The sequence below is a fragment of the Zeugodacus cucurbitae genome, chromosome 6, assembly GCF_028554725.1.
Source record: "Zeugodacus cucurbitae isolate PBARC_wt_2022May chromosome 6, idZeuCucr1.2, whole genome shotgun sequence".
In the NCBI taxonomy this organism is placed as follows: domain Eukaryota; kingdom Metazoa; phylum Arthropoda; class Insecta; order Diptera; family Tephritidae; genus Zeugodacus; species Zeugodacus cucurbitae.
Window position 1 is genome coordinate 68,930,918 of NC_071671.1, and position 25,891 is coordinate 68,956,808.

The 25,891-nt window shown below is 38.3% G+C and overlaps 1 protein-coding gene across 4 annotated transcripts in view; it reads right to left on the reverse strand.

The window, feature by feature from the left end:
* The window catches only part of LOC105220235 (tyrosine-protein kinase RYK-like), a 184,629-nt gene that overhangs the window by 138,498 nt on the left and 20,240 nt on the right, over positions 1–25,891 (reverse strand). For 3 of the 4 annotated variants that reach the window (XR_008471855.1, XR_008471856.1, XM_054233935.1), the window contains exon 2: positions 15,629–17,230. Coding sequence is in view for 1 of the 4 variants with exons in the window: in XM_054233935.1 (XP_054089910.1) it covers positions 15,629–15,743 (115 nt within the window). In the remaining 3 variants the exon portion in view is untranslated. Of the gene's footprint in view, positions 1–14,104; positions 15,237–15,628; positions 17,231–25,891 lie in introns of those variants that run through there. The other variant, XR_008471857.1, reaches the window with a different exon arrangement.

The window sequence follows — 25,891 nt, forward strand, 5'->3', positions numbered from 1 at the left end:
AACATTTAAGTGTCTTTTTGATTTGCCGTAGATCTGCTGGGGTTCAACGGCGGGTGAAATGCAAAGAAAGACTCAGGCATACACTCAAACAACAAACAATGCTCAATTTCAATATTTACTCGTTCGTCGCCCGTCCATCTGCTGCTTCGATGCTTTCTAGACGTTCTAGACCAGTAACGATTGCGTAAACACACTCAAAAGCGTAAGATGCGAGTTTGCTGAAATACGTTTACGCCTCGCGAAATGCGGCAGTAAGTAGTGGGTTTGATGCTTAGGTGGACGGACGGTCAACTCGTTCTTCGTCTTTGTACAACCGAAAGATAGTGAACAAGCGGCGAACACTTCTCGTCTTTGGCTGGCTCTTTGACTTGTGTATTTGACACTATATCTATTGCGCTACTCCATTCCGGCTGCTTGACTTCGTAACGACATTTCTGAAGTGGCATTTTGGCAGGAATCCCACTGCATGTGCTAATCCATATACGTGTAGGTCGTAAATTGGATCTTTCTTCGGTTTAGTAGTCTGTGAAGCATGTGACCGCACGCTGGCTCTAAGATTGTTTAACATTCTACTAATCTGATATGACGATTTGCATGTTAACTTCAAGTTCTGCGATCTCGGTAAGATACTGTCGTACCTTTTTAAACTAAGTTTCACAGTCTTCATATATTATACATACAATTGACAATTTTTTGGAATCGGACTTCCTCGATTTTCGACAATAATCGTCGGAAAAGGGGTCTACGGCGGGTTACTTGGTAATTTTTAGGGTTTTCAAAGGGATTTTTTTTTTGGAAGCATTCGGAGGCATCGTTCTGAGATCCGTTGGACACTTTTTTGGCATTCTATGCAAACAAAATTGTTTGTCTTTCTTTTGTTTACTGTGATTTAACCCCCTCTTACCTAATCCTTCACTATGAACTGAGCATAATGAATCATCGAAATGGAAAGTGCGAAAATTTTAAGTGAAACCGTTATTATTAGATTTTTAGAGCGCAAGTAAAAGGCTTATAATTCATTGAGTTTGTAAATAATGGAAAAATAACTTTTTAAATAAAACAAATTGCTCTAACCAATAAATCCATTTACTCTCTCTTCTAATACAGTTGGGTTCCACAAATGTGCGTATGCGAGTTTAATTAAATTTATGCGAGGAATAAAGTCTACAAAAGTACACTGAAATCCCGCAAAGCCATTATTAATCCTATTTCCGATTTCAATAGCGTTTTCTAAAATTCACGATAGAATATTGAAAAAAATGTTGCACTATGCGGAAGGCACCAAAAATGCGGTGCCGTTGGTGGAAATGCACTGCATTTGAACGCAGCGAAAAATGTATTTAAAATTCAATAAAAATAGCCGAAACCCCAATAAAACTGCGAGAGCAACCAACTACCAACCAAACAGTCGAGGAGGCAGTCAATTCGACTGTTTCGACGGCGAATGATTTCGCAACAATTTTAAATCCAATTACGCGCCACAGAGGAAAAGCATTTGCAGCGGAGAATACAAAATAAATAAAAGAAAACTTTAAAACAAGAAATAAAATATAAAAACAGTAACGAGAAAAAGGGGAATTCCGTGGACTCGCACAGCACCCGCGTTTATGTGCCATACTCAAATTCCTTGTTTGATCCAAAGAGTGCTGTTTTTCCTATATTTACTCATGGAATGCGCCTCTCTCCAAGTTTTGTTCTTTCCTATTTTTCACTTCCTACTTTTTCCATTTATTGTGGCTGCGGTGCGTGTGATCCGATGCCTTCGTTGAAGCTCTTTGTCTACCATATCAGTTAGTGGTGCAAATGCAGGTGAAGCGTGAAGTGATCTGTGTGTAGGCCTAGCGGATTTACTGGTGTGTATTTGTTCGTACACTCCATTGAATTCACTTTGCTCCTCGTCGTTATTTGTGTTTTTGCAAAAAGTAAAGCGGAAAAAAGCCAGCCACACTGATGAGACTGATATCTCGAGCACAAATAGACTGAAATGGCGACTCCAACAACCAAAAGTACTCCATCACAAGAACAAATGCACCGAACATATTTTGGGTTTTCGAGTTCTAAAGTTAAAGGTTTGTCTTAGTCTAATGGTATTCTCGCAAACTGGCTCAATAAAAACTAGTACTCTCTTTATAATCCTCCCCCCTACCCATCCGTTTGATGGCGCAAAATCTTTTTCAGTCAGTACGTCAGTTTCCATAGCAACGTGTTACTCTTGGGATTGTCGCACTTGTGTTGACGCTAGGATGGCTATTAGTGTCGCTAATGGTAGTCAATAGTATCTACTAGGTCGTCCGAAGAATGTGAGCCATCTCTCGGACGCACCCGAAATGGTAAATTCGGTAGATATCTACATAAATTGTCTATTACTTTGGAACAATAGTTTTCATGAATGAAATTCCCAAAACTTCGATAAAAAGTTCGTGCCTTTGGAACTTTTTATGAACCCAAAAACCTTAACGTAGTTCAAACCCCTTCAAAACATTTTCGGTTCGCGCGCTAAAGACAACTGGTTGTCGTCCAATGATCAAGTATACAGTTCTTTCATAACCCCGCCAAAGTTTTTTTCAGTGCACTCGACCAATCTCTCCGATTTAAGCGCTGTGTAAGCTGGTGAGTCAATTTGCGACATTCACATGGCTATATTTGCCATATTGCCGTTGCCACAGCTGAGGCCACAAGGCAACCAAATGCGGCTTAAATGCGCTATAAGCAAGAGGGTGTAGCTTTATTAAGGAGTAACGCATGGTTGGCGATTAGTGCAGCAGCGGGTCACACTTTGCGTCAGCACTGTACGTTCGCTGACTTCATGCGAGTCCAAGTCCAAATGTAATTGTGAACTGTTTCATGTCTGAGCCAATAAGTGCGGGTCCCCGTCGTACGAAAGTTAGGCAGCTGCAGTCACTGCCGCCGGCTTGCAACACTGTGCCAGCCAATTGCGATGTGGCCTCGTTTTGTGCGTCGCTCTTTCAAAGGCTTGCTACGTGAGTGTGTGGGTGAGTCTGTTTGTTTGTAAGCGGCTGTCCGAATTATGCCAACTATTCATATGTGGCATGCCGCTTTAATAACATACAGACAACTGCATATGCTTCTATATATAAATGTATTTATCCGCAAATACTTGATGACATACACATTTCGTGAGTGTGCTTGCTTTGTAATTGTTCATGCCTTAAATCAGCCGCACACCCCAACGCTATTATAGCGCACCACCTATTTTTATTCAATAACTGGCTGAATCGCAAATTTCGCTTAATTGCCTTCGTTTGACCTTTGCGTGAGCGCGCTTTTTACCGTTACGCGCCGATTCACCGCCAATCACTTGCCTGCCTGCCTTACTGCCTTCGCTTGCGTAGAAAGCGTTAATGAAGGACGTTCAAGCGAATAGCAAGTAAATTACAAACGGACACAAACAGCTACAACTATTCGATATATATACATAGTTATATAAAAATATATATATTGTACATATACACATACATTGATGGCGTTAAATGCTAACGAAGTAAAGTAAAAATTATTTGCCAGCAAATATTCTTCAATTCCTTTGATTATTAATTTAAATGAAGCAGTCAAGCATTCACAGCGAAAGCAACAACTCACGCAAGCGTGCAAAAACCGCACCCACAACCATTTCCTTCAGCCGCCCTGCGTTTCAGTGTTGGCATTCGTCCTTCGACACCTATTCGTCCTGGCATTAGCCTTCCGCGTTATTTTATTTCCACAAGCCGAGCCACCAAGCCAGACCATATTTCCTAGGAACACAAGCGAGAAAACTAAGCGAGTCTTTTCAACAGTATATATGGTATACTTGTTGTGTATATAAGTAACGTTGTTGCGCCGCTAACAAGCAGGGATATAGCAGACACATCAACAGGCTGCCTGCCAGTTCAGTTCACTCACTCACCCAGTCTCACTAGAGCCTCAATTCACTTATACCCCACTTTGCTCCCTCCTCCTTCATCATCGCTTCGCATTCACTTGTGCTGTGTCCTTTGTGCCCAGTCGTACAAAATGTTAAATTAAATATGAAAAGGTTTCATTTAAGCGTCGTCAACAATAATAACAACACAAATAGCAAGCAAGTCAAACGCATAGGCCTCGCTGTGCTATGTTGTGTGCTGTGCGACTGCTGTGAAATCCAACAAATTTAAACTTGAACCGCATCGAATTTGATATAATAGAACAGATGTTAATCTGCTTGTTAAGTTTTTATGATTACTTGACAAGACTGTGGTTTGAGATTCTGTCGAAAAAATATACTTCATCTCTAATATAAATTTAATACTGGATCTTCGAAAGATTAATCCAGTTATAATAAGTCAGGTGAGGGAAACTCAAACGAAATCGGGAATATATACTATCTCCAATTTATTGTTGCAAACAGAGATAAAAATGCCATAGTACATTATAAGCGATGACGCTCATTTTTACGAGCAATTTACTGCTAAGAAAATACATATATTATTTTTAAAGCTCACTAGAACATAGATAAATATGAATAATCTTGATCCAGAGGAAAAACTCTCTAACATATGTACTTAGAAGTATACAAATATCTCACAGAGCGACCTATACACATTTTCAGGAAAATATTACCCGAAGGATCCCCACTTTCATTATATGTGGGCTAAAACAGTAAGAAACGCTTTCCATAATTTTCAGATGAGGTTTGACACATGTCAGGGGAATAATTTATGTTAAATTTTTACATCGAGGACGAGAAACTTTTTATTATCCTGATTTTATGTACTTAAGCCACTCTATTATAAGCTTAGCTCCAAAAGAATCAAACGAATTAATAAGCTAAAGTGACGTCAACCGAACGACTGATATTGCCTAATATGATTAGAGAATTACAAGTATAAATTGTCTCTTATTTATAGAAAAAGAAAATTAATTAAAAGTCGGAAGACTGTTTATATAAATCAGATACAGAATCGTGGATTATTATATACACACTTTAATTCCAATAAATTATTATTTTTAATAAACCATATTTTATCCTACCAAACATGGCAATCGCTCCACTGTGTCAACGCAATTGTGAAAATCAAAGGTCAAGCTGTTGCAACTGCTGCAACGACTATGAGGATGAACTGAACTTAAAAGGTACTGAACTGTACTGAACTCAGCCAAGCTCTACTTAACTTAATTTTAGTGAACTGTTACTCTTATTAAGCGCCACAGTTTTGTCGCTGTTGTTGGTGTGGTATTGTACTCTTTGCACACATTACGTTTGCTTTGCGTTGTGTTGCGTTGCGCTGCGTTTCTTTGGCGATTCACTCATGCGAAAAATGCATAAACTGACGTTGCTCTTGAATATCGGATGATTGCCGCATACGCAGAGCGTCTCTGTGACTATGGACATTGCCAATCAACTTGATGCGGAAGATAGAGGTAGGATGCGAAATCGCTTAAGGTCTGAGTATGAAAGAAAGAAAACTGAGAAATGGAGACAAATTTTCATTTCGCATTGCTTAAACGAATTTGTTTTGTACATGACACTCAAACATATGTGAAGATGTTGTGGGAGAGGCGAATCAGTAAAGCGGAATAAAACCAACTTCGGCAATGTGTTGTATGGACCACCGACTATGTGAGGTCTTGCTTGACGTACCTGACTTTCAGGCGAGTTTGGCTCATGTATGTATGTACTATTCGCCGTGGAAAGCAAACACTTTTTCAATGATTTTCTTATAATTATTTATTTACAAGCTGTTGCGATTTCTCGGAAGCTCCCACGATTTTCTTGTATTCCTTGACTTCCTTTACGGCTTGCCATTTAACTCTTCGTGGAACGTTTAATCTTTCATTGCTGTCCGCTTTGTGCTGACACGCAGTCTCAGCGCAGTTGCAGCAACACCCACGGGCGCGACGGCGTACTGTGCAGCTTTGATGGCGAAATAAAGTGTATTAAGAAAACAATTTTAATGTAGATACCGCTAAAACAAGAAGAATCAGCACAAATCTTCTCTGAAACTGTTCTGCATGCGTATCTGCTGGAGACGCCTCCGTGTTCATTGCGCACCGCACAGTTTTACGCTGCATTGCGTTGCGTGGCACGTTGCAGTCATTTTCTTCGAGGCCCTCTCCCCGCAGCCTGCGTGCAATGCGCAATTTCTGTCGCTTCATTGTCTTTGCCGGCCATGTGCCACCTGGCACGCGCTGTACTACGTGCCGGTTTAAAGTTTAGCATGTGGGTATCAGCAGTTATTTTTGTGGGCGGACAAGCGATTATTAGGTGGTCCGGCATTTCACTAATTTAACAACTTTAATTCGTGCTTCTTCTTCTTCGTCTTTTATCATACCTCATCCCCACTTCTTCTCCGTCTGATTGTTGCTCCTGGCATTTTCGCTTCATTTTCGTATTGCGCTTCTCTTCCAATCGTCGCACTTGCTTTTTAGGTCACATGGCTTTCTTGCAATTTTTAATCCCTCCAGCACATCTGCTCCTGCTATCTATGCAAGTTGGCAACGTGCAACATGCAACCTGCAACCGGCAAGCTGCTTTGATAATTGAGTGCGCACCACCGACAGCGGCGAAAGGAAGCCAAAAGGAAAAAGAAAGTATACGGTTTTCACCGCTACCACGTTCCCTTGCCCATTCGTCTCAAATTAGTTACATTCTATTCGAATACTCTCTTAAACAATTATGCCCGGGTACTACTATAGTGTAATGGTATTTCTGCGGGGATGTTTTTATTCTATTCCTCGGTAAAGCATATCAAATTTGAGTAAATATGTTTAGTATGCATTAGAAAGTCTGACTCCACATTTGCTCACCAGCTCTACAATGTCAGAAATATATTTTAGTCTGGATTGAAATGTTCAGCAACCAAAATCTTAAAACTATTTTGGATGGAATATTTACTACTTTCCTTGCTCATCCTTACCACTTCCTTCCTATATTTGAGGCTCGCATTCGTCCCATTTTTGTTTCAGCGATTTCCAGTACTTACTACTCCACTTTCCCCTCCCCCAGCTGTCTCTAACACTTGCAACGGCCACTGCGAGCGCCACATTTACCATTACAGTCGGCACTTTTTGCGAGCGTCACCGCTGCATTTATGGCTTGGTTTTGTAAGTGTCGCTGTTGTTGCTATTACAGTTGTTGTTGGTGTCGGTAGAAGCACTTTGCCAAGTTAGTTTGCAACTAAAGTGAGTTATTAGCACTAATTATCTGCTGCAACTTTATGCAAATTGCAGTCTTTGTCTTTTGTTGTTACGTGTGAGACTGAGTTCACACTCATAAACACACACATACCCAGATGGGTAGCCAGAGATTACATTTATATTTGTGTTTACTTCGTGTCGTCTGTCCAACATCTTCCCGGTGCAACAGGGCCCAGTAGCATAATTGCAGCGATTTAGAGAGTGAAGTGTTACGTATGAGATTTGAAAAATAAAGAATATCAAGAAACCAAAAATATTTACACGATTTGTGTATTATGCATTTGCATTTGTTGCTGAGTACGTTGCATTAAAATAACGCAAGTAACAGTGAAGCATGTTCGAGTAAATTTAATGTTATGGATATCGGAGTGAATCCAGAACATGACTCTCTACGCTCCGAAAGAAATAAACACAATTAAAAATTTGTAGGTAGTAAATAGTACAATTTATCGAAAATTCTATGGAACACTTCGAAGATCTGAGCTGAGGAGGCAGCTTATATAATATGATTAATTTTAAAATCATTTCTTTTCAACTAAAAATAAAAAAATAGTCGATAATTCTAATTCTAATATCGATTTTTTGTAAGTTTAAATGTCAACTGTCAAAATTAATCTCGCTCGTTCCAAAAAATATCGATATAATGATAATTCTTGCTTATAATTTCATTTGACTCAATGTTGTAGTTTTTTATAACTGTCCAACTGTAAATTTTTATACCCTCGCAACAAAGTTGCTACGAGAGTATTATAGTTCTGTCCACATAACGGTTGGTTGAAAGTCCTAAAACTAAACGAGTTGGATATAGGGTTAGGCTTGAGTAAAAATTGAGATATCTTGATGAAACTTGGAAGACGTATTTCTTGGCACCATAAGAAGGTTAAGTTCGAAAATGGGCGTAATTGCACCACTGCCACGCCCACAAAATGGCGAAAACCGAAAACACTTAAAGTGCTATAACTAAGCTCTAAATAAAGCTATCGAAGTAAAATTTGGTATGAAGAATCGCACTATGAAGGGGCATATGTGCATGTAATTTTTTTGGGGAAGTGGGCGTGGTCCCGCCCCCTACTAAGTTTTTTGTACATATCTCGCAAATTACGAAAAGTATATCAAAGAAACTTTCTAGAGTAGTTTCTTTTAGGTACTACCTTATACAGTCCAAAAATGGTGGAAATCGGATTGTAACCACGCCCACCTCCCGTACAAAGGTTATGTTGAAAACTACTAAAAGTGGGTTAACTCAATAACGAAAAACGCCAGAAACAATAAATTTCACATAAGAAATGGCATATGGAAGCTGCACTCAGATTTTTTTACAAAATGGAAAATGGGCGTGGCATCACCCACTTATGGGTCAAAAACCATATCTCAGGAACTACTCGACCGATTTCAATGAAACTTGGTTTGTAATAGTTTCTTTACATCCCAATGATATGTTGTGAAAATAGGCTAAATCGCTTCACAACCACGCCTACCAGAATTTTGAGACGATCTGAATCGTTTACTTTACAATATATAAAGAAAGCACTAGTAAAGATATCGATGCAGAACTTCGCACAAATACTACGTTTATAGTGTGGCAGCCCCATTATAAAAATCACCGAAATCGGACCATAGGTTGTCAAGGCCCCATATATCGAACATGAGGACCTCGGTGCTTCTAACCTAATATTATGGTTTCCAACTTTCAATGGACTTTATACAATATATATGACGTATATGTAGGTCAAATTGTGTATTATATAATATTAATAAAGTTAAATAAATAAATTGCGAGAGAATAAAATGTTCGGTTACACCCGAACTTAGCCCTTCCTTACTTGTTATCTATCATTTTTTTTTCGACTAAATGTTATCGATGTTTTATAATTAAGGTTCAGTAATATCTTTTAGTGTCAACTGTCAAAAATAATCTCAATAATTTAGTTTTAGTTTTATAGGGATTAAAATTGAAAAAATAATACACGATAAGGGAGGAATATGGTAAGAAGTGAACCTTTTCTGACTCTTTTTGGCACAAACTCTCATATATGACGCTTTCGTCTATCTAATAAATTAATTTAATACTATGTTTTCCGGACAAAAGTGAAATGTGAAAAAACTAAAGATACTGTTTCTCAAAACTTAATCAATTTAATTACGTTCGTGCATATCGATTTCACTATTTATCAAATATATAACCAAGTGCAGCAAGTGAACTGCTATTTTAAATCTCAACCCTCTGGCTTAGCACACTGGGTTAATATGTGCAACTTTAAGTTCTTAAGTTTTCCTGTTGTCTGGGTCACGTAGCTGATCCTGCAGCTAATGCTGCACAAATGTTTGGCTGCACTGCATTAGATAGGCGGGAAAAGTATATATTACCGCGAGTGCAAGTGCGAATACACACGCGCCACCGAGTGCTGCTTACATGAGTTTTCCATTAAAAAGTTGGAATTTATACATGTGTTGGTGTATTTCGCAACAATAACTTGCTTGCATATATAAATAAGCCTAAAAATAGAAAGCTATAGCTGGGAAGGTACGAATAATACACCTGCACATACAACAAGTGTATTATTCCATATGGTTTCCTTCCCAGCAGGAGGCATGTGAGCGCAAGAATCCACATACTCACGCCATAAGTGTATGCATACAAGAGAGCAACGTTTCTTTTCTAAGATGCTTCGGATTTATGGGAAGCTACAAGAAAGTACAAGTATTTTCACACAAACACACACACATGAGCTTGCACTTGTACGTGTGTTCTAGGGCTCTTAAAATTATTCGATTAACCTGAAAACCGATTATTCGAATATCCGGTTTGTAAGCGTTTGTACGAATATTAACCGGTTAGTACTATTCGATTAAATGCAATGTTACGACTATTCGAATAGTCGTTCAACTGCGGTTATTCGAATAGTTATACTGTCACTATTCGAATAAATGAAAATTGTTTGAAATCCAAACAGCTTTTGATTTTTTAAAGTTTCCGCATTCCAGCCACTTTATCAGAATCAGAGAGGGCGTTCTCCATTGCTGGAAACATTGTGGCACCACGTAGAAGCTGATTGCAACCAACAAATGGTAACCTCTTAACTTTCTTATATCAAAATAGACGTTTTATGAAAAATACTGATTTAATACATTCGCCCAGTTGAAATGGTTAACAACTATTATGCCATTACTTAATGGTTCCCGTGAAATCACTGTTATTTTTTGCATTTTAAAGTAAGTTAATCGTTAGTTTTAATGTTTCCCTTTTTTCAATAAAAATAAGAAAATTAATGAACTTGCACTATTCGAATAGTCGACAACGAACGATCACTGACGACTATCCAAATAGTGCAAACCGAATATTATTATTCGAATAATGCCCTATTCGGTTAATTCGATTAGTCGAATTCCAAGAGCTCTAGTGTGTTCTCTTTAATGCCTGCATGTAATGCAACTGTTGTGTTGTGCCGTTATTGTAGTCGGAAATGTACCAATGCGTGCTTAGTCTTGTAGTAATTGTATGTAATTGCAGTTGTTTGTGTGAACATATGTTTGCCTTTGTTGTTGTTTAACCAGCAACACACCACCACCACCAAAGTACAGATGCTGAAAGTGCTCTATGGGATTATTTTTAAAAGTCCTTTGCATTTCTTATACCTCTTACGAGTATTCTCCTGCTTTATTCGCTTTGCCATTTTATTCTTTATCTCTGCAATGTCGCTTGTTATTTATGAAGTTGCATGTGTGTGCCGGTGTAATGCATTAGGTGCACACGAGGCCTTGGCGTCGTGACTGAAAAAGTGCAGCATTTGAATAAAAAGGTCCACACTCACTCAGATATCTGGCTTAGGCAGGTGTAGTTTTATTAGTTAATGCTCTTCGTAAGCACTGTGACTACGCCATGCCATTGATTTTAATTTTTAAGAGTTGCCACTGTTCGTAGGTGTATGTGACTGCAGTTGGTTTATTTGTTTTCTCTGAAAGTCTGAAAGCAAAGATTATATGACAATGCAAACATACTGCTGTCAAATTTAGCCGTAACTCTGCTATTAAGTAAAACTAAAAGTTGGAAAGTGTGCAATTTTAGTGAGCAACTATGATTCTTAATGACTGCGTGCGATGCTTTTGTTTTACTTTATAACGGTAGATAAAGTTTATAGTAGATGTCGAACTGAGCCCGCTCTTTTATGCTAATTAAAATATAAAAAATGTATTCGCAAATGTTTTTTTTTTTACTGTGAAATGATTGGATGTAGAACGCTAAGCTATTATTATTAGTTCAGACTCAGAATATAGTTGAACTTTATCAGTCACTAAGATAGTGTCAAAAAAGAAGCGTTGCCTACAATTAGGCGCAATATTTATTAATTATATAAGCGAAAATCGGCTTATTTAAGAGATCCCCTGATTGACTAAGCTAAAATAAATTCTGCTGTAGTAACAACCGCAAGGAAAAGAACAATTCGGCGAACTAATCAAACCTCAATCCGCAAAAATCCTTCAACAAATAATATGGAGAGCGACAAGTAATAATGAAAAATCTACAAACTTTTTGTGGGCAAATCATATTTCCTAAATCTGAACGCCATTAAATACGCATACTATCAACTAACTTTTAAAACTTGCCTAACGACTTAAGTCCAACACAATCCAAGGGCCACTGTGCTACGCAGCAGGGACAATGTGTTGAGGTAAAGCAAAATTCCCACAAGATAAATGGGGAATGTTAAAATAAACAAAATTCATTGTCATCTATGTTTTTATTGCCTTTGCACGAGCCTATTTGGTTTGGTTTTGTGCCTTATATTTGCTTTTTGCTGTCGTTGTTATTGTTATTAACTGAAGTGGCATGTAAAGTGACGAAACCAAAAAGAACGACAAAACCGCGGAGAGATGAGTAAAAAAGAAAGCATGGCGTTATTCCGAAAACGGGAAACACATTAACAAAGAAATCCGGTTTGACAATAACTATTAGACAACAACAGCAACAAAGATAACTATCATAATAATAAGCAACATTGCGTTTAGGTAAGTGGCTGACAGAAAAAGGGCATGAGGCCGCTGCCGAAGTATCATTAATCAATTACACAGACGACGAACGGCGAACGGAGCTGGGAAAGTTATCACTTAGGCTTGTGTGTGTATGTGTTTGGCTGTGCCTCGTCGCTGCTGATTGCCTGTTTGCGATTCAGTAAACATTTTCGGCAACATCAACGTTCGCGGCACGCTTCGCGCTCACAAAGCTCGACGGCAAGGTCGAGGTCAATGCTGAGCCATGTCTCTTTGCGCGCCCACCGCCGCTCACCGCATCGCGCTCGTTTCGCCTGCGTCCGTAAATGGCGGTGACGGTGATTGCGTTCACGTAAATGATGCATTGCGACTGCCAAAGCGCCTGAATATGTCATTAATATTGCGCCGAATATAGCGGAAGAATGCCAGTGGCTGTGGTGGTGGTGTTGGTGAGGTTGCCGATGTCACGTCATTCGCAGTTTGTGGTTAGCGGTTTATGTCCTCTTCGGTTTGTAGCTATTTATAAGTATTTCGCCACTTTGTTATCGTTTGCTATATGAATGTGTGTATTGTTGTTGCTATTTGCGCGCTTTGTTGTTAATTTTGTTTTAGTTATTGTTGTTGTTGCTGATTGTCAACAATATGTGCGCGCCATAATGATGTTGATTTAGAGCGTTCGAAATCGATTCCCGCTTTGCTTATTGAGATTAAGCGCTGCGCTGCCAGAGAGTTGGACGCCTTGTAATAACAAGCTGACGGCGACAAAAGCAAAGTGAAATCGCAAATGGTTGAGCACAAACGCTGTTTACGAAGTTAAGCTTCGCTTATGCGCTATTTGTCAAACACTCCAGCGACGCTTTTATAAATATGAAAATATGCTCGAAAGCCTCTACAAGCCCCACCTCCCTCTCACATGCGCAAAACAAATACGTTTATTCACATACATACGTACAAACAAAGAAACAGTTATTCGTGTAAACGCTTTCTGTTTTCTCGTGTTGCCATTGTCCACTTAGCGTCTGGCAGTTAAGTACGCCCAAGCATCTGATAATTTGTTATTTTCGCCCGTTTACTAGCTTTTAACTACCGCCATTCGCCAAACCGCTCGCAGATTGTGTTAACCGCATCAGCATTAGCTTTGCTTTCAGTTTTTCAGTTTGCAACACTTAATGCTTTCACATTCGCTCGACGTTATTTGTTTTGCTTTCACTTTGCTGAGCTCGCTGTTATTTTTTGTTCAAATCAAGTGCCCTCCACCACCAATATTCGCTAGTTAGCTGTTGTACTGAGTAAACACTCTGTATGATTGTGAATATAATATTTGTTCTGTTTACGTCTGCGTGCACTGAAAGCTACGCTTGTAGTGTAGCAGCAAATGTGTTGTTCGGGCGAAAAACTGAATTAAAGTGATCCTTGGCTGCTGCCATTAATCAGTCTATCGGTTGTGGTCCACATTCATTGTCAGTGGCGTTTGGTGCGAAGAGGCAATGCGCCGATCTATTTTTGCTCTCAAATCAAATAGTATTTTATCAGAGTTGTATATGACTTGTATTTTTGTACTTGATTGCGCTCTTAGCAGTTTTATTTGAACTTAATACCATTGAAGTACTTTTACTGGTTTTGAAAAAGTTTAGTTTTTTCAATAGCTTCTGTTTAATACTATTAAGCTAAAGCTGCCACATGTAATAGCTTAAAATTCACGACGGTGGAAGGGTTAGAGTTCTAATATTGTGAAATATTTAGCGATTGAATGAGTTTTATTTATTAGGGAAGATATTGTTAACAAATCGCTTTTAACACTAGACCACAAAAGTCTAATTAATTCCATTAAGATATGTTCTTTATAGATCGATATATTCGATATAATAACAACAGGACGGACGTTAGCTCTCATACTTCGAATATGCAGCCTCTGGGACTATTTTATATTTACTATACATACCTATACATGCAATAACAATGTCAGCCTGGAAATCCAACGCAGAATCACTCTTGCCAACAGGTGCTACTTTGGACTAAGTAGGCAATTGAAAAGTAAAGTCCTCTCTCGACGAACAAAAACCAAACTCTACAAGTCTCTCATCATTCCCGTCCTACTTTACGGTGCAGAAGCGTGGACGATGTCAACATCCGATGAGACGGCACTAGGAGTTTTCGAGAGAAAGGTTTTGCGGAAGATTTATGATCCCTTAAACATTGGCAACGGCGAATACCGCAGACGATGGAACGATGACGACATAGACATAGTCCAACGAATAAAAAACAGCGGCTACGCTGGCTAGGTCATGTTGTTCGAATGGATGAAAGTGCTGAAGCCCTGAAAGTATTCGATGCAGTACCCGCTGGTGGAAGCCGAGGAAGAGGGAGACCTCCACTCCGATGGAAGGACCAGGTGGAGAGGGACCTGGCTTCGCTTGGTATAACCAATTGGCGCCAAACTGCCAGAAGGAGGGATACGTGGCGCGCTGTTTTGGACTCGGCTATAACCGCGTAAGCGGTGTCTACGCCAGTCAAGAAGAAGAAGATACATACAATATATAGAAATATATATTTGTTGTTTCCTTATTTCAAGAATGATTTCGATAACCCAGTTGGTATTGCAACAAAGTAATATAAGCTATTAGCAACTTAAAATTAAATAATTTTGTATTTGTGCTTGGAATATTAGGAAAATAATTTTGTTGGAATCCCTTATGAAGCTTATGAGATGTAAGATTTCACAGACAACTTGGTGCCGCGCCTTTTGTTAAATGTTTCTATCTAGTTTGATTATAGCTCTTAACTTTATAAGTTACCTATTTCTTAAACTGTATAAAAAAGATTTAAAACAGTTTTCCCAAACACCACTGGTGAATTTACATCATCTGGATTCTAACAAAGTGAAAACGAGCTCATAAAATACATATGTATCCACAGATATAATGCCATCTAAACTCATATTTAATTCACAATATTTAAAAATGCGATGCTTTTCTGTATTAGTCATAATAAGATTATTGCAAAAATGCATTGGTGCGGCAGGAAATTTAAATAAAAATTTTTACGTATACGCAGTGGTGCTGTGTCACTCCGGCAAATGCAAATTTTTTGAGCTGTATGAAACGAATAACTGAATATTTGTCGCTAACAGTATTTTGAAATAATTAGGTATAATATAGTTTATAAATAATGTTGGATATATTTGCATATACCTATACACACATGGAAGATACAGGGCGTATGAGTAACAAATAAAAGCAGACTGAATCTAAAGCTTATTTCGACCATAAATATGTGTTTGTGTTTAGATTTCGCATTTTCAAAACAGAAAAAACATTTTATATAGCAAAATCCTGAAGTTTTTTTAAACATTTTTGCTTTAATATCTCTCATAGAAACTTTCCCCAAACAATTTCTCTTTCGCACTTTAAACTTTAAAATAGCCGTTTGTATTTGCTGTTTATCTGTTCATTCTGTTTCTACTCACCCATCAATTTGATGACTTCGCGATGGCTAATGAAGACATTCAGGTAACCGTTCGCAACCAGCGGAAACCAGCCGACCAGCGCACACCAAACATTCAACCAAAATTTTGACGCCATCTCTATGATACTTCGACTGGCTGCTGATTGTTGGCGTGGGAGGGCGCTGCTGTGCTTTGTGCTTCGTACGAGTAGTCAACTCAATTAAAGCAGACAACGGCTGGAGGAGGCTGACTGAAAGGTATGTAGAGGAGATCCCGCAAACGTATGCTCTGGGTGTGTGCGAATTATGTGCCAAAGTCAATTTAAAAGCGACGAAAGAGAGTGAGCCAATAAAAATTGAAGAGAATTGCGAAAAAGTAGAAAACGCCAACGGATGGTTATTTGCGTTGTTTTGTTTGCTTTTCGCGTTTTTCAATGCCGTTTTTGTCGACTCGTTTTGCTGGCTATTATCCAGTGGTGCGGTGCCATTTGTCGCTACTGTTGTAGGCGTTGGAGAGCGCGCTGCTTGTTGTACGCTTTTCGGCGCAGCAGCACATACACGTGGAGATGGCGACTACGAAGGACAACTGAGTTCAGTGACTGTACGCAAAAAAAAGAAGTCAACAAGAACAGCGTTTACACCAACACACACACTGGCTGTAGCACAGTCGATGGCAATTTCAATGCGCCTCGTATTGCCTAAGGACTGTGATTTGATTCTTTCGCACTTTTAATTTCGTGTTTATTTTTTTGTTTGTCTTCTACTGTCACTTCTGTGCACGTCTAGCTGTTATTGTTGTTGTTGTTTTCTGGCTGAGTTGCTTGTTGGTCGTTGACCAGCACTTTCGCCAAAAGCGAACACAATCAACAGCCGTATCGAGCTGTGATTGCACTGCCGCTTCATGTGCTCGTGTGCGCCTCAACGTATGCAACGCCAGTGTCTGTGGTGTGGACGGCGTCGGTCGTCGTGCGGTTTAATGCGGCTCAATGTGTTCTGGTTTGCTATTTATTGCAGTTACTGCAGTTGTTGCTTTTCTTGTTGTTGCAATCGCAGCTGTGTTACGTGGACAAGCTGCCGCGCAGCAGACACTGGGATAGGAGGAGCGGGTGTAAGTGGTTGCTGTAGGTACAACAGTTTGTGTTTTGTTTGCTAGTGTTGTTGTACTTATTTAGTTGTCAGTCGTCGCATCGGCCAGGCAACAGTCGTCAGCTGCCATTTCTGTGTCGTCAGATAAGCATGCGGAAGCATACAGGTCGTATTTGTTGTTGTTGTTGCTGTTGCGACGTGTCTTTCAAACTTGAACGTTTTCAATTTTTTATAACGCCTTTTTTCGGTTTTCGGTCTTCTGATTTTATATTTTTATTTTTTAGTATGTGTCCTTAGTGTTTTAGCTGTGATTTTTCTACTCTTTTCTTAGCGGCTTTAATTTTCGACAGTTTTTTGGTTATTATTTTTTATGTCTTTTATGAGCGGCGCGTGTATGGCATTTACATACCGACAAATACCGTTATATTTTTTGTTGTCACATATGTACTTGACATACCCTTCGTTGGTTAGGGTTCTTGAATTTGGCCCTTTTCCGCTGTAACAATCTACCCTTTCACCTTTATTTGTGCGACACCTTCTGCAATGAGAAGAATGAATGAAAAATTACATTAGAAGACTAAGTTGCAAAAGAGCGAAGAAAACGAAAAAAAATCAAATAAAAAATCGGATCACATATGGTTTAGGAAATGAGGAACCAAATTAGGTTTCGCCGCAAGCAACGTAACCAAAATCCAACGCCGTTGAATAATGCAGTTTAAATTTGGAAAGCACCGAAAATGTCGCATTTTTTCATACAAAATATATAGATGCGTATTGACTTTTGGAGGTCACCTAAATATTTTAGTAAATTTAGCATGTGGAATATTTTCAATAAACTTTAATAGATATACAATAATCTGTTGTAAATGGTTGTGTAAAAGAGTAATTTAATAACGTTTATATTGTTCGCAAGCAATAACGGAACGTACCATAAATTGTTTCGAAAAATTTGGAAAGTATTTGAGGTTATATTAATAATATTCCCCTTTCTCACTGAAAATGTATTTTAGCGAAGTTTGACCTAGTATTATTTTAATAAAACTCTGCTGCATATTGTTCAGTTCTTGAAGAGCTCTGATCTCTCTGAACTAGAGTTTCAGAACCAATCTCGTTTCTTCATGTTATACAGTTCTCAAAGAGGTCTTAGCTCTCTGAACTAGAGTTTCCGAACCAATCTCGTTTCTTCATGTTGTTCTGATCCCTCTAAATCAAAGTTTCGGAACCAATATCTTTTCGTGGATGTATTATGTACAGGGAATATTATCATTTTAGTAATAGCTTTCCAAGATTTAAGAACCTAGAGAACACATTTTGGAATATGCCAAACCTCTATATATAGAAGTAATACATGATTTAGGATCGCTTTAAACAGTTTGGGACAGAATAAATAAAAATACGATGAAATAACTACAATTCGACGATATATGCTCTATATGCAACGACATCTCTCTCCACTTGCTGTTCTGTTGTTACACCTCTCCTAGTATCCTAAATCACTACTGAAACGCCGATAGACACTGATTGAGTAAAAAAAGACAAAAAATACCCCAAACATGACAGACCTAACAAGCGCAAGAGATACTTTAGTAACAGAGCTACCTCGAAATAGCGTCATTGAATGGTACATAAATTCCCTTGAAACCAAAACAACAAATAGCGAAGGCTGCCTAGGCATGAAGCCGTATCAGCGCTGCCTCACAGCTATCATGCTGGTTGCTTAGGCGGTCGAGTCAAGCGGATTAAACCGAGCCCCAAAATACCAGATATACCAGCATGGCAACACTGGAACGGGCTGATGTGTGGCATGTGGCTTGTTTTCAGCTTTAAAAAACACACAACACACAAACATTTGGAGTGCCGCTAGTTTGTTTGCCTGTCTGCGTGCGCGTTCTTTTGGGGTTTTCGTTGTTTGCTGTTCATTTATTTTTTCTCCTTTTTTCTCCGCTCAATATTGCTTTGATTTTTTCTGTTTGCTCTTTGATTGTGTTGCTTTTTGTTTGCTTAACTGTATTTCACTTCATTTTTTATGTTTGTGTGTGTGTTTCCTCTGTTTTTGACTGCCACACCAAGTTTTCTAAACAATTTTAAATGTTACAAACTTCTTGAAAAAGTAATTAAAAAGTTGCAAAGATTAAGAATCGCTCACACTCTCTTGATCGCTTCGAGGAGTGTTGTCGCGTGCTACATGCTCACATGTACATGCAACATGCAACAACATTGTGTGGATACTCGTACAATGTATTTCATAAACTTATGTCAATCCGCAACCACAACCATGTGTGTATTTGTTGCTTAGCAGCTGATTCATACATTTGCTGTGAGAGTATATGGCTCTGTGTGTGTGTTGGCCGGCATTTTGCCGTGTTTAATGCCTCACCTTTGCTGTTGACTTTGATTGCTGTTTTATTTAAGCTTTCAATGCGAACTGTAAAGTGGCGCATATTTTTGCTGGTCGAATCTTTACGAAAGCAAGCAGGAGAAGAAGAAGCAGTAGCAGTAGCAGTGTAGTCACCAAATATAGTAAATAAATCTGTGGAATTATTTAATTAAGTTATTTTCGAACAATGTCTATTCCTCGGGGTGGCGTTGAAAATGCAGCAATAATTATCTGAAAGCAAAACTTCTATTCAAATACATATGCGAAAGGAGTATTGAAGGCAAGTGTTCTCTAAAATTAACTTAAGGCATTTGGGAAATTTCAGAATATTCGTGTGTGGTTTATTTTTAACATAACACAGACATTTTTGCAATTTCAGATGGAAAAAAGGTGAAATGGTGAATTTTTGGCACTTATTTTAATACATAAGTGGGAGTAGGCTTGATCTTATAAATCTTCTGTTTGAATAATATTTATTAATCTATGGGATATTTAATAGTTAGCTAATATTCTAATATTCTAATATTTTTAAGTTTTTTAAGAAATAACTAAAAATTTGACTTTAGTAATTCGAAATTGCCAACATTTTATAATATAACTAGCCGACCGCTCCCAATTCGCGCGGGTTGAAACAAACATTTCAAATGTTATACATTTTTACACACTTTCCCATACATATGTATGTACTTCCCGCTCCTTTCGTGGGTTCATTTAAAAATGTATAATGAAGAAAATTCGAGTATGAAATTATATTTTATTTGTTATGAGCTAAAACTTGATTACGACATCTAGTCTTTGGTGTCCGAAGTCTTTCTCTCGGATTATTAAGGGAGCTGGTATATTTCTAATATTTTGACGATTTTCAGTTTCAGATTAAGATTCTCCATGACGGAGTCTTTTTGATACCCTCACCTGAGAACTATTTCCAAAAAGTTTAAATTCTAGCAATAAATATAGTCCATATTACTCGAGGTGAATGAAGCTTTCGAATGGTGAAATAATTTTTGAAATCGGCGCAGTAGTTTTTGAGTTTATTCATTACAAACATACATTCAAATCTTTCCTCTTTATAATAGTAGTATAGATATAGATTCATACCGATGAAGACAGCGGAATAAAACATTACACCAATATCGATAACGATTACAGGAAACGGCAGTCTCATACCGGAAGCGGATATGTTACAAACGAAAGTCTTCCATGAACCGGAAACATTTATGTTAAGCCCTGAAGCTGACGCTGCATCCGTCTGTAAGCACTTTCTGGAGAACGTTTCCAGTCCAATTTCAACTTCCGTCATTTTGACGTCCGCTCTATATCGAACATCCGTTTCCGGTAAAAGATTTTCGCTTCCGGCACATCATTCACATATCTGGTTCCATCGGTTATCCCATATCTGGTTCCAGTTGGTTCATTCCGTTTCCGGATGCCCCATTTCCGGTTCCGGTAACATCATATCCGGTTACTCCATGAGGTCAATGACCCTGATCACGTGATGACAATTAAAGATCTCGTGATATTTTTATTCAGATCACGTGATGTCATTTCAAAGTCACGTGATTTTTGTGTTTACATTTTTGAGCGAGGTCAATGACCCCACCCTGATCACGTGATGTCATTTAAAGATCACGTGATATTTTTGTTTACAGATCATTGACACCGCCCAGATGACACGTGACATTTTTGTTTACATTTATGATCACGGGATGTCAATTCAAGGTCAAGTGACATTTTTGTTTACAGGTCAATGACCCCACCCTGTTCACGTGATGTCAATTAAAGGTCACGTGACATTTTTGTTTACATTTATAAGTGAGGTCAATGACCCCACCCTAATCACGTGATGTCAATTCAAGGTCACTTGACATTTATGTTAACATTTATGAGTTAGGTCAATGACTCCACCCTGATCACGTGATGTCAATTCTAGGTCAAGTGATATTTTTGTTTACAGGTCAATGACCTACCCTGTTCACGTGATGTCAATACAAGATCACGCGATATTTTTGTTTACATATTTGAGCGCGGTCAATGACCTCGCACAGATCACGTGAAGACAATGCAAGGTCTCGTGATGTCCTCCATTTTTGGACTGTATAAGGAAATGTTTGAAGAAAACGAGTCCTGAAAGTTTCGTTGGCATAGCTTTAGCCTCTTTACGAGATATGTACAAAAAACTTGGTAGGGGACGGGGTCACGCCCACTTTCCTAAAAAAATTACATCCAAATATACCCCTTCCTAGAACAAATTTCACTTTCATAGCTTAATGTATGGCTTTGTTATAGTTATAAATAATAGAGCATAATAACACATACCTGTATAAAAATGAACGAGTTATTTTGAACAACCCTATGTGCAACTAAAAATTTCTTCTAATTTTTTTAACTACCAGAGACCCATATTCCTTTTAAAGCAAAACTTTTCTTACGTAACTTGAGAAGAAGTTGTTAAGAATTTACACACACCCACTTATCAACGGAAATATGAGCAGCACTTGAGAGAAAAAAATTCTTAAGTATGAGAAAATTCAAGCCAATCAGCCACTGCTGCCGCTTGGCATAGCATAGCACAGTTATTCTGCTGCGAGGCCAAGCAATTGGTGTTAAGTGGTGCTTTGCTAGTTTTGATTTTCTAAAATTTACTATTATGTGTGTTTTTTGTTGCTAACTAACGGTAGATTCTTTTTTATGGCAGTTGTTGCTCTGTTGTTGAATTGATGGGCCTTAGCCATCTTGTGCTGGTTTACTGCACCGTAGAGGCATGTATATATAGTTTTACATATGTACGTTGATATATATTAACTTGTATGTTTTTTATGTTTATATGTTTGTATGCATGAATGTATGTAAGTCTGCATGTTGCTTACTTTTGAATAAAAAATGTCTAAAAATTAAAATGTGCGAATATTGCTTTAGTTCCCAGCAGCTTTTTTTCTTCAAAACAGGCCAATACATATGCAAGCATGTGTTTACAAAATGCAAGCAGCTTACACAAATTTTGTTACACTCATATAGACATATACACATGCATACATACATATATGAATTGTTATTTATGGGCTTGGTAGTGGAACCGCCGGTTTGTTTTTTAAGTTTAAAAATACAAAATTTCCACTTTTTCTCTAAGCTTTTGTTGCTCTTATTTTCAGTTTTGTTTTTGTTGCGATCACTGTTGCTGTTGCCGGTCCTGCTGCTGCTGCTGAGTTGCAAGAAAATGAAATTTTTGCCAGCAACAGCTTGGTGGCTCTTGTTGTTATCGTTAAGCGTTCTATATATTTACGCACACACACGCAACCGCACAACGGCGGACCTAATATGCTTACATTCCCGCACACATTTATATATGTGGGAGCTTTGCTATTGCTTTTCCACAGTTTCCGCAACGGCCGTAGCGTGCACCATGCACTCAATTTCAACAACAATAACACGCTAAAGCATCAATTTCAGCATGTTGATTTTGAGTCCGGCTGAGTAACAGTGTTGCCACGCATTCCTTATTTAATATTTTAGTGCAAGTACGCGTACCTTCAGTGAAATTTCCCGAAAACTTCTACCCACGACTGCGGAGTGGCGAAGCGCTGCCATTGAGCAGCTTTTGCAAGGACAACGGCGATGACGACAAGTGCGGAAGCGCCACGGCGGGTGGCAACAGTAGCGCACTTCCGCCTGAGTGGCGTCGCATTTGTGTGTTTCTGCCATGGCAGTGGGCGCGGGTGAAGAAACCGTCGTTGCGCTGACTGTGCAACAAACTTTTCATTTTCAAATGTTTGCTAGTCGAGTTGAGTTGCAGCCAGCGTCAGCAGGATTTGTGTGTGTGTGCTCTCGTGGAAGTCTGCTGCCTGCCGCCTGCCAGTCAGCAATCAAGCACCAACAGCAGGCGGTGGGTGGAATGCTGGCGACCGGCAATTGGCAACCGCCAACCACCAGCCGCCAAGGCGCAATTTCGTAACACTCTCAAGCAGGCTAGCAGAAAGAATGGAAAACGGATTTTTTTCGCATTTTGCAAAAACCAAAAAAAAAAAAATGACGAAATAATAGAAAAAACACCAAGAATATCATGAAATAAATTTCAATAAAAGCTTCAACCAGTGACGCGATTAAGCGTCGTTGGCATACATGCATGCGAACGCAAACGCAAACTCATTGCAACGCACACAAACCCAAACCCATTCGAGTGTGTTCATAAAATACATAAGAAGCCCTTACGTAAATATATGTGAATGCGTGAGCATTTCTTTACTTGTATCCAGCGCATGTTCGTGATCCAACAAATTTCGCTGGTGATGAAAACAATAATGCCAAGCTTCCTTCAAATCTTCCAATCCCCGTCGCCAGCCCGCTCCATCATCGTTCGTCCGTCCATGTCTCATTGGCTCATGCATGTGTATCTAATTAACATTCTGCACATTTCTAATGGATGCCATGGATAATGTTGCTCCAACGTTGTAACAAGCTACATATGCTCCCATCCATGGTGGTGTCGTTATCACTGTTAAGTGTTAGGCACGTTTATTTATTGTTTACTCGTATGCATGCAGTTATGTCTGATTGACAGCTTGTCGCAAGCACCCTACTGGAATTTAACTAAATATACTTCTATTTGGGGAAATAGTTATTTACAGATATGGAGTGGGTGTTTGAAGTTTTGTATTGTTGGGACTTGCAAAACGATTGCAATTATTTTTATTACAAAATTTGATTGCAATAACTTCAATAATCCAGTTTAAAATTTGCATTTTTCTTAACAAAATTCAGTAGCTCTTTATATCGGCTGGCACAGACTGCAATCGTATGTGAATACTTATGGATCATCCTTTGGTATACTATTCCAATAACACAGTTTCCAATTATTTTTATCAATTGTATAATGACTCTCTACAGCTACTGAGTCGGGTAATTGCAGATACAATTTGTTTGAATACAGGAAAACACATTTACGAGATCCCGAAATGGTAACCCCGTAATTTCGGGTCTAATATTTTTTTATTTTTATTTACAAAAAATGTATAATTGATTAGATAAATTTTAATAAATATTTGCGATAAATTTTACAAATAAAGTCAATAGATACAATTTTTATAGACCACTGTCGAAAAGTTAATTTCGGGATCCCGAAATTTCGGACCAACATTTTTATATAAAAATATTACTATAGGAAGGTATTATTTAAAAATTTTAGAAATTAATCTTTGGGTTAAAATATATCTGAACTGTGTTGACGACTGATTATCGATACTTAAGTGACTTCCGATAAGTCTTGAAATATAATGAAAAGTGTCAAATGTATACGACTATGGAACCGATTTAACCTGTTTAATGATACACACTTTCATTTAAAACTTCATATAATGTAATGCAATATACAAGTAAACATGTTAATTATGTATGTATATGTATATATGTATGTATATGCAAATGTAACATCACTTAAGCACGGATTTCAAGCGTGCTCTAACTATAAATAGCGCAGCTTTTACATCAAAACATAACGGTATAACTGTGCATATTTTCACACATGAAGGGAATTGCATGTATAAACACTTCTAAACATTTGCATAGACATAAACCTGTGCATGTGCGTGTGTTTGTATGTATGTAAGTCAGTATTTAGCGCCCGAAGTGTGCAATCAATGCGCGTTCAACAAAAATATCTGCCGTTTGCAATGCAGCGATTACTATTTCGAATATCTACAACAACAATTAATAGCTTTTTATCTCATACAACAACAAAGAAGCGATGTGTGTGTGTGCATTCGTGAGTGTATGCGTGAGTGAGTGTGTTGGCATGAATGAGCAGCAGCAGCTGCAATTGATATTTAAACCGACAACTGAGTTGTGAAACCTAGTGGCCAATTGCGTTTCTATTTTCAATGCTGAGGACTCACTACAAATGCAATAACAACAAACACTCATACACAGTTCCATTCAAAATTTACCTGTGTGTGGCATGACGCTTACATTTGCGCTCATTAGTACTAGGCAATTGGATAGCTGTATACTTCAATGACCAATTACTGCTTTCATTATATTCAAGTACAATACTGTTTGTCTGTCTGTCTGTCGGTTGACTGCTACCAATTTGTGCAATTTGCTCGTACACATCACTGTGTGCTGACATTCATTAATTTCTGGTTTTTGTTTTTGAAAATCCGAATTCGAATCGGAATCAGAATTTCACCAAATGCTATCCTTTCAAGCATTTTGATTGATATTTTGGTTATAATTTGAAAATGGCATGGATGAAACAAAAAACCATCGAAAAATAAAACAACAACAACGAAACTCTTAGATTCGGTATCTGATAGATGAGATGGGTGGATGATTTGGTGCTAGAGCAGCTAATTTGTGGTTGAAAAAGAGTTTTAAAAGTGCCATTTAAACACAGAGCATATTTTAATAGATAAGTAATTTCCTTGCTGCGCTGAATTAGGTCACAAATTTGCAATTTATTTTTTAGTTCGACATTTTTTCGTCGACATCGTATTTGTTGAGCTTTAGAGTAGACTCAACAGTCTGATATTGGTCTCTTTTAGAGTTGTTGATGGTATGTAAACGGCATCTTGAATTTAAAATTTCATACGGTCCTGTAACTGTGGCTCCTTCGAAGGATAATCTCTCTAAAGAATTTCGGCTCGAAAAGGTTGTTACTTCGGCTTGGATTGTTCTTGTTTTCTCCTATTTAAATAAGTTCTGATATTGAACCCTATCACATAGACGCCTTTCCAATATCCCTGGCTTACCACAACCTATGTTATTGGCCTTTAACTATTATTAGGTGGTTCTGCAGATGGCTTTGAAGAACCTAACCTATTGCGTATAGCC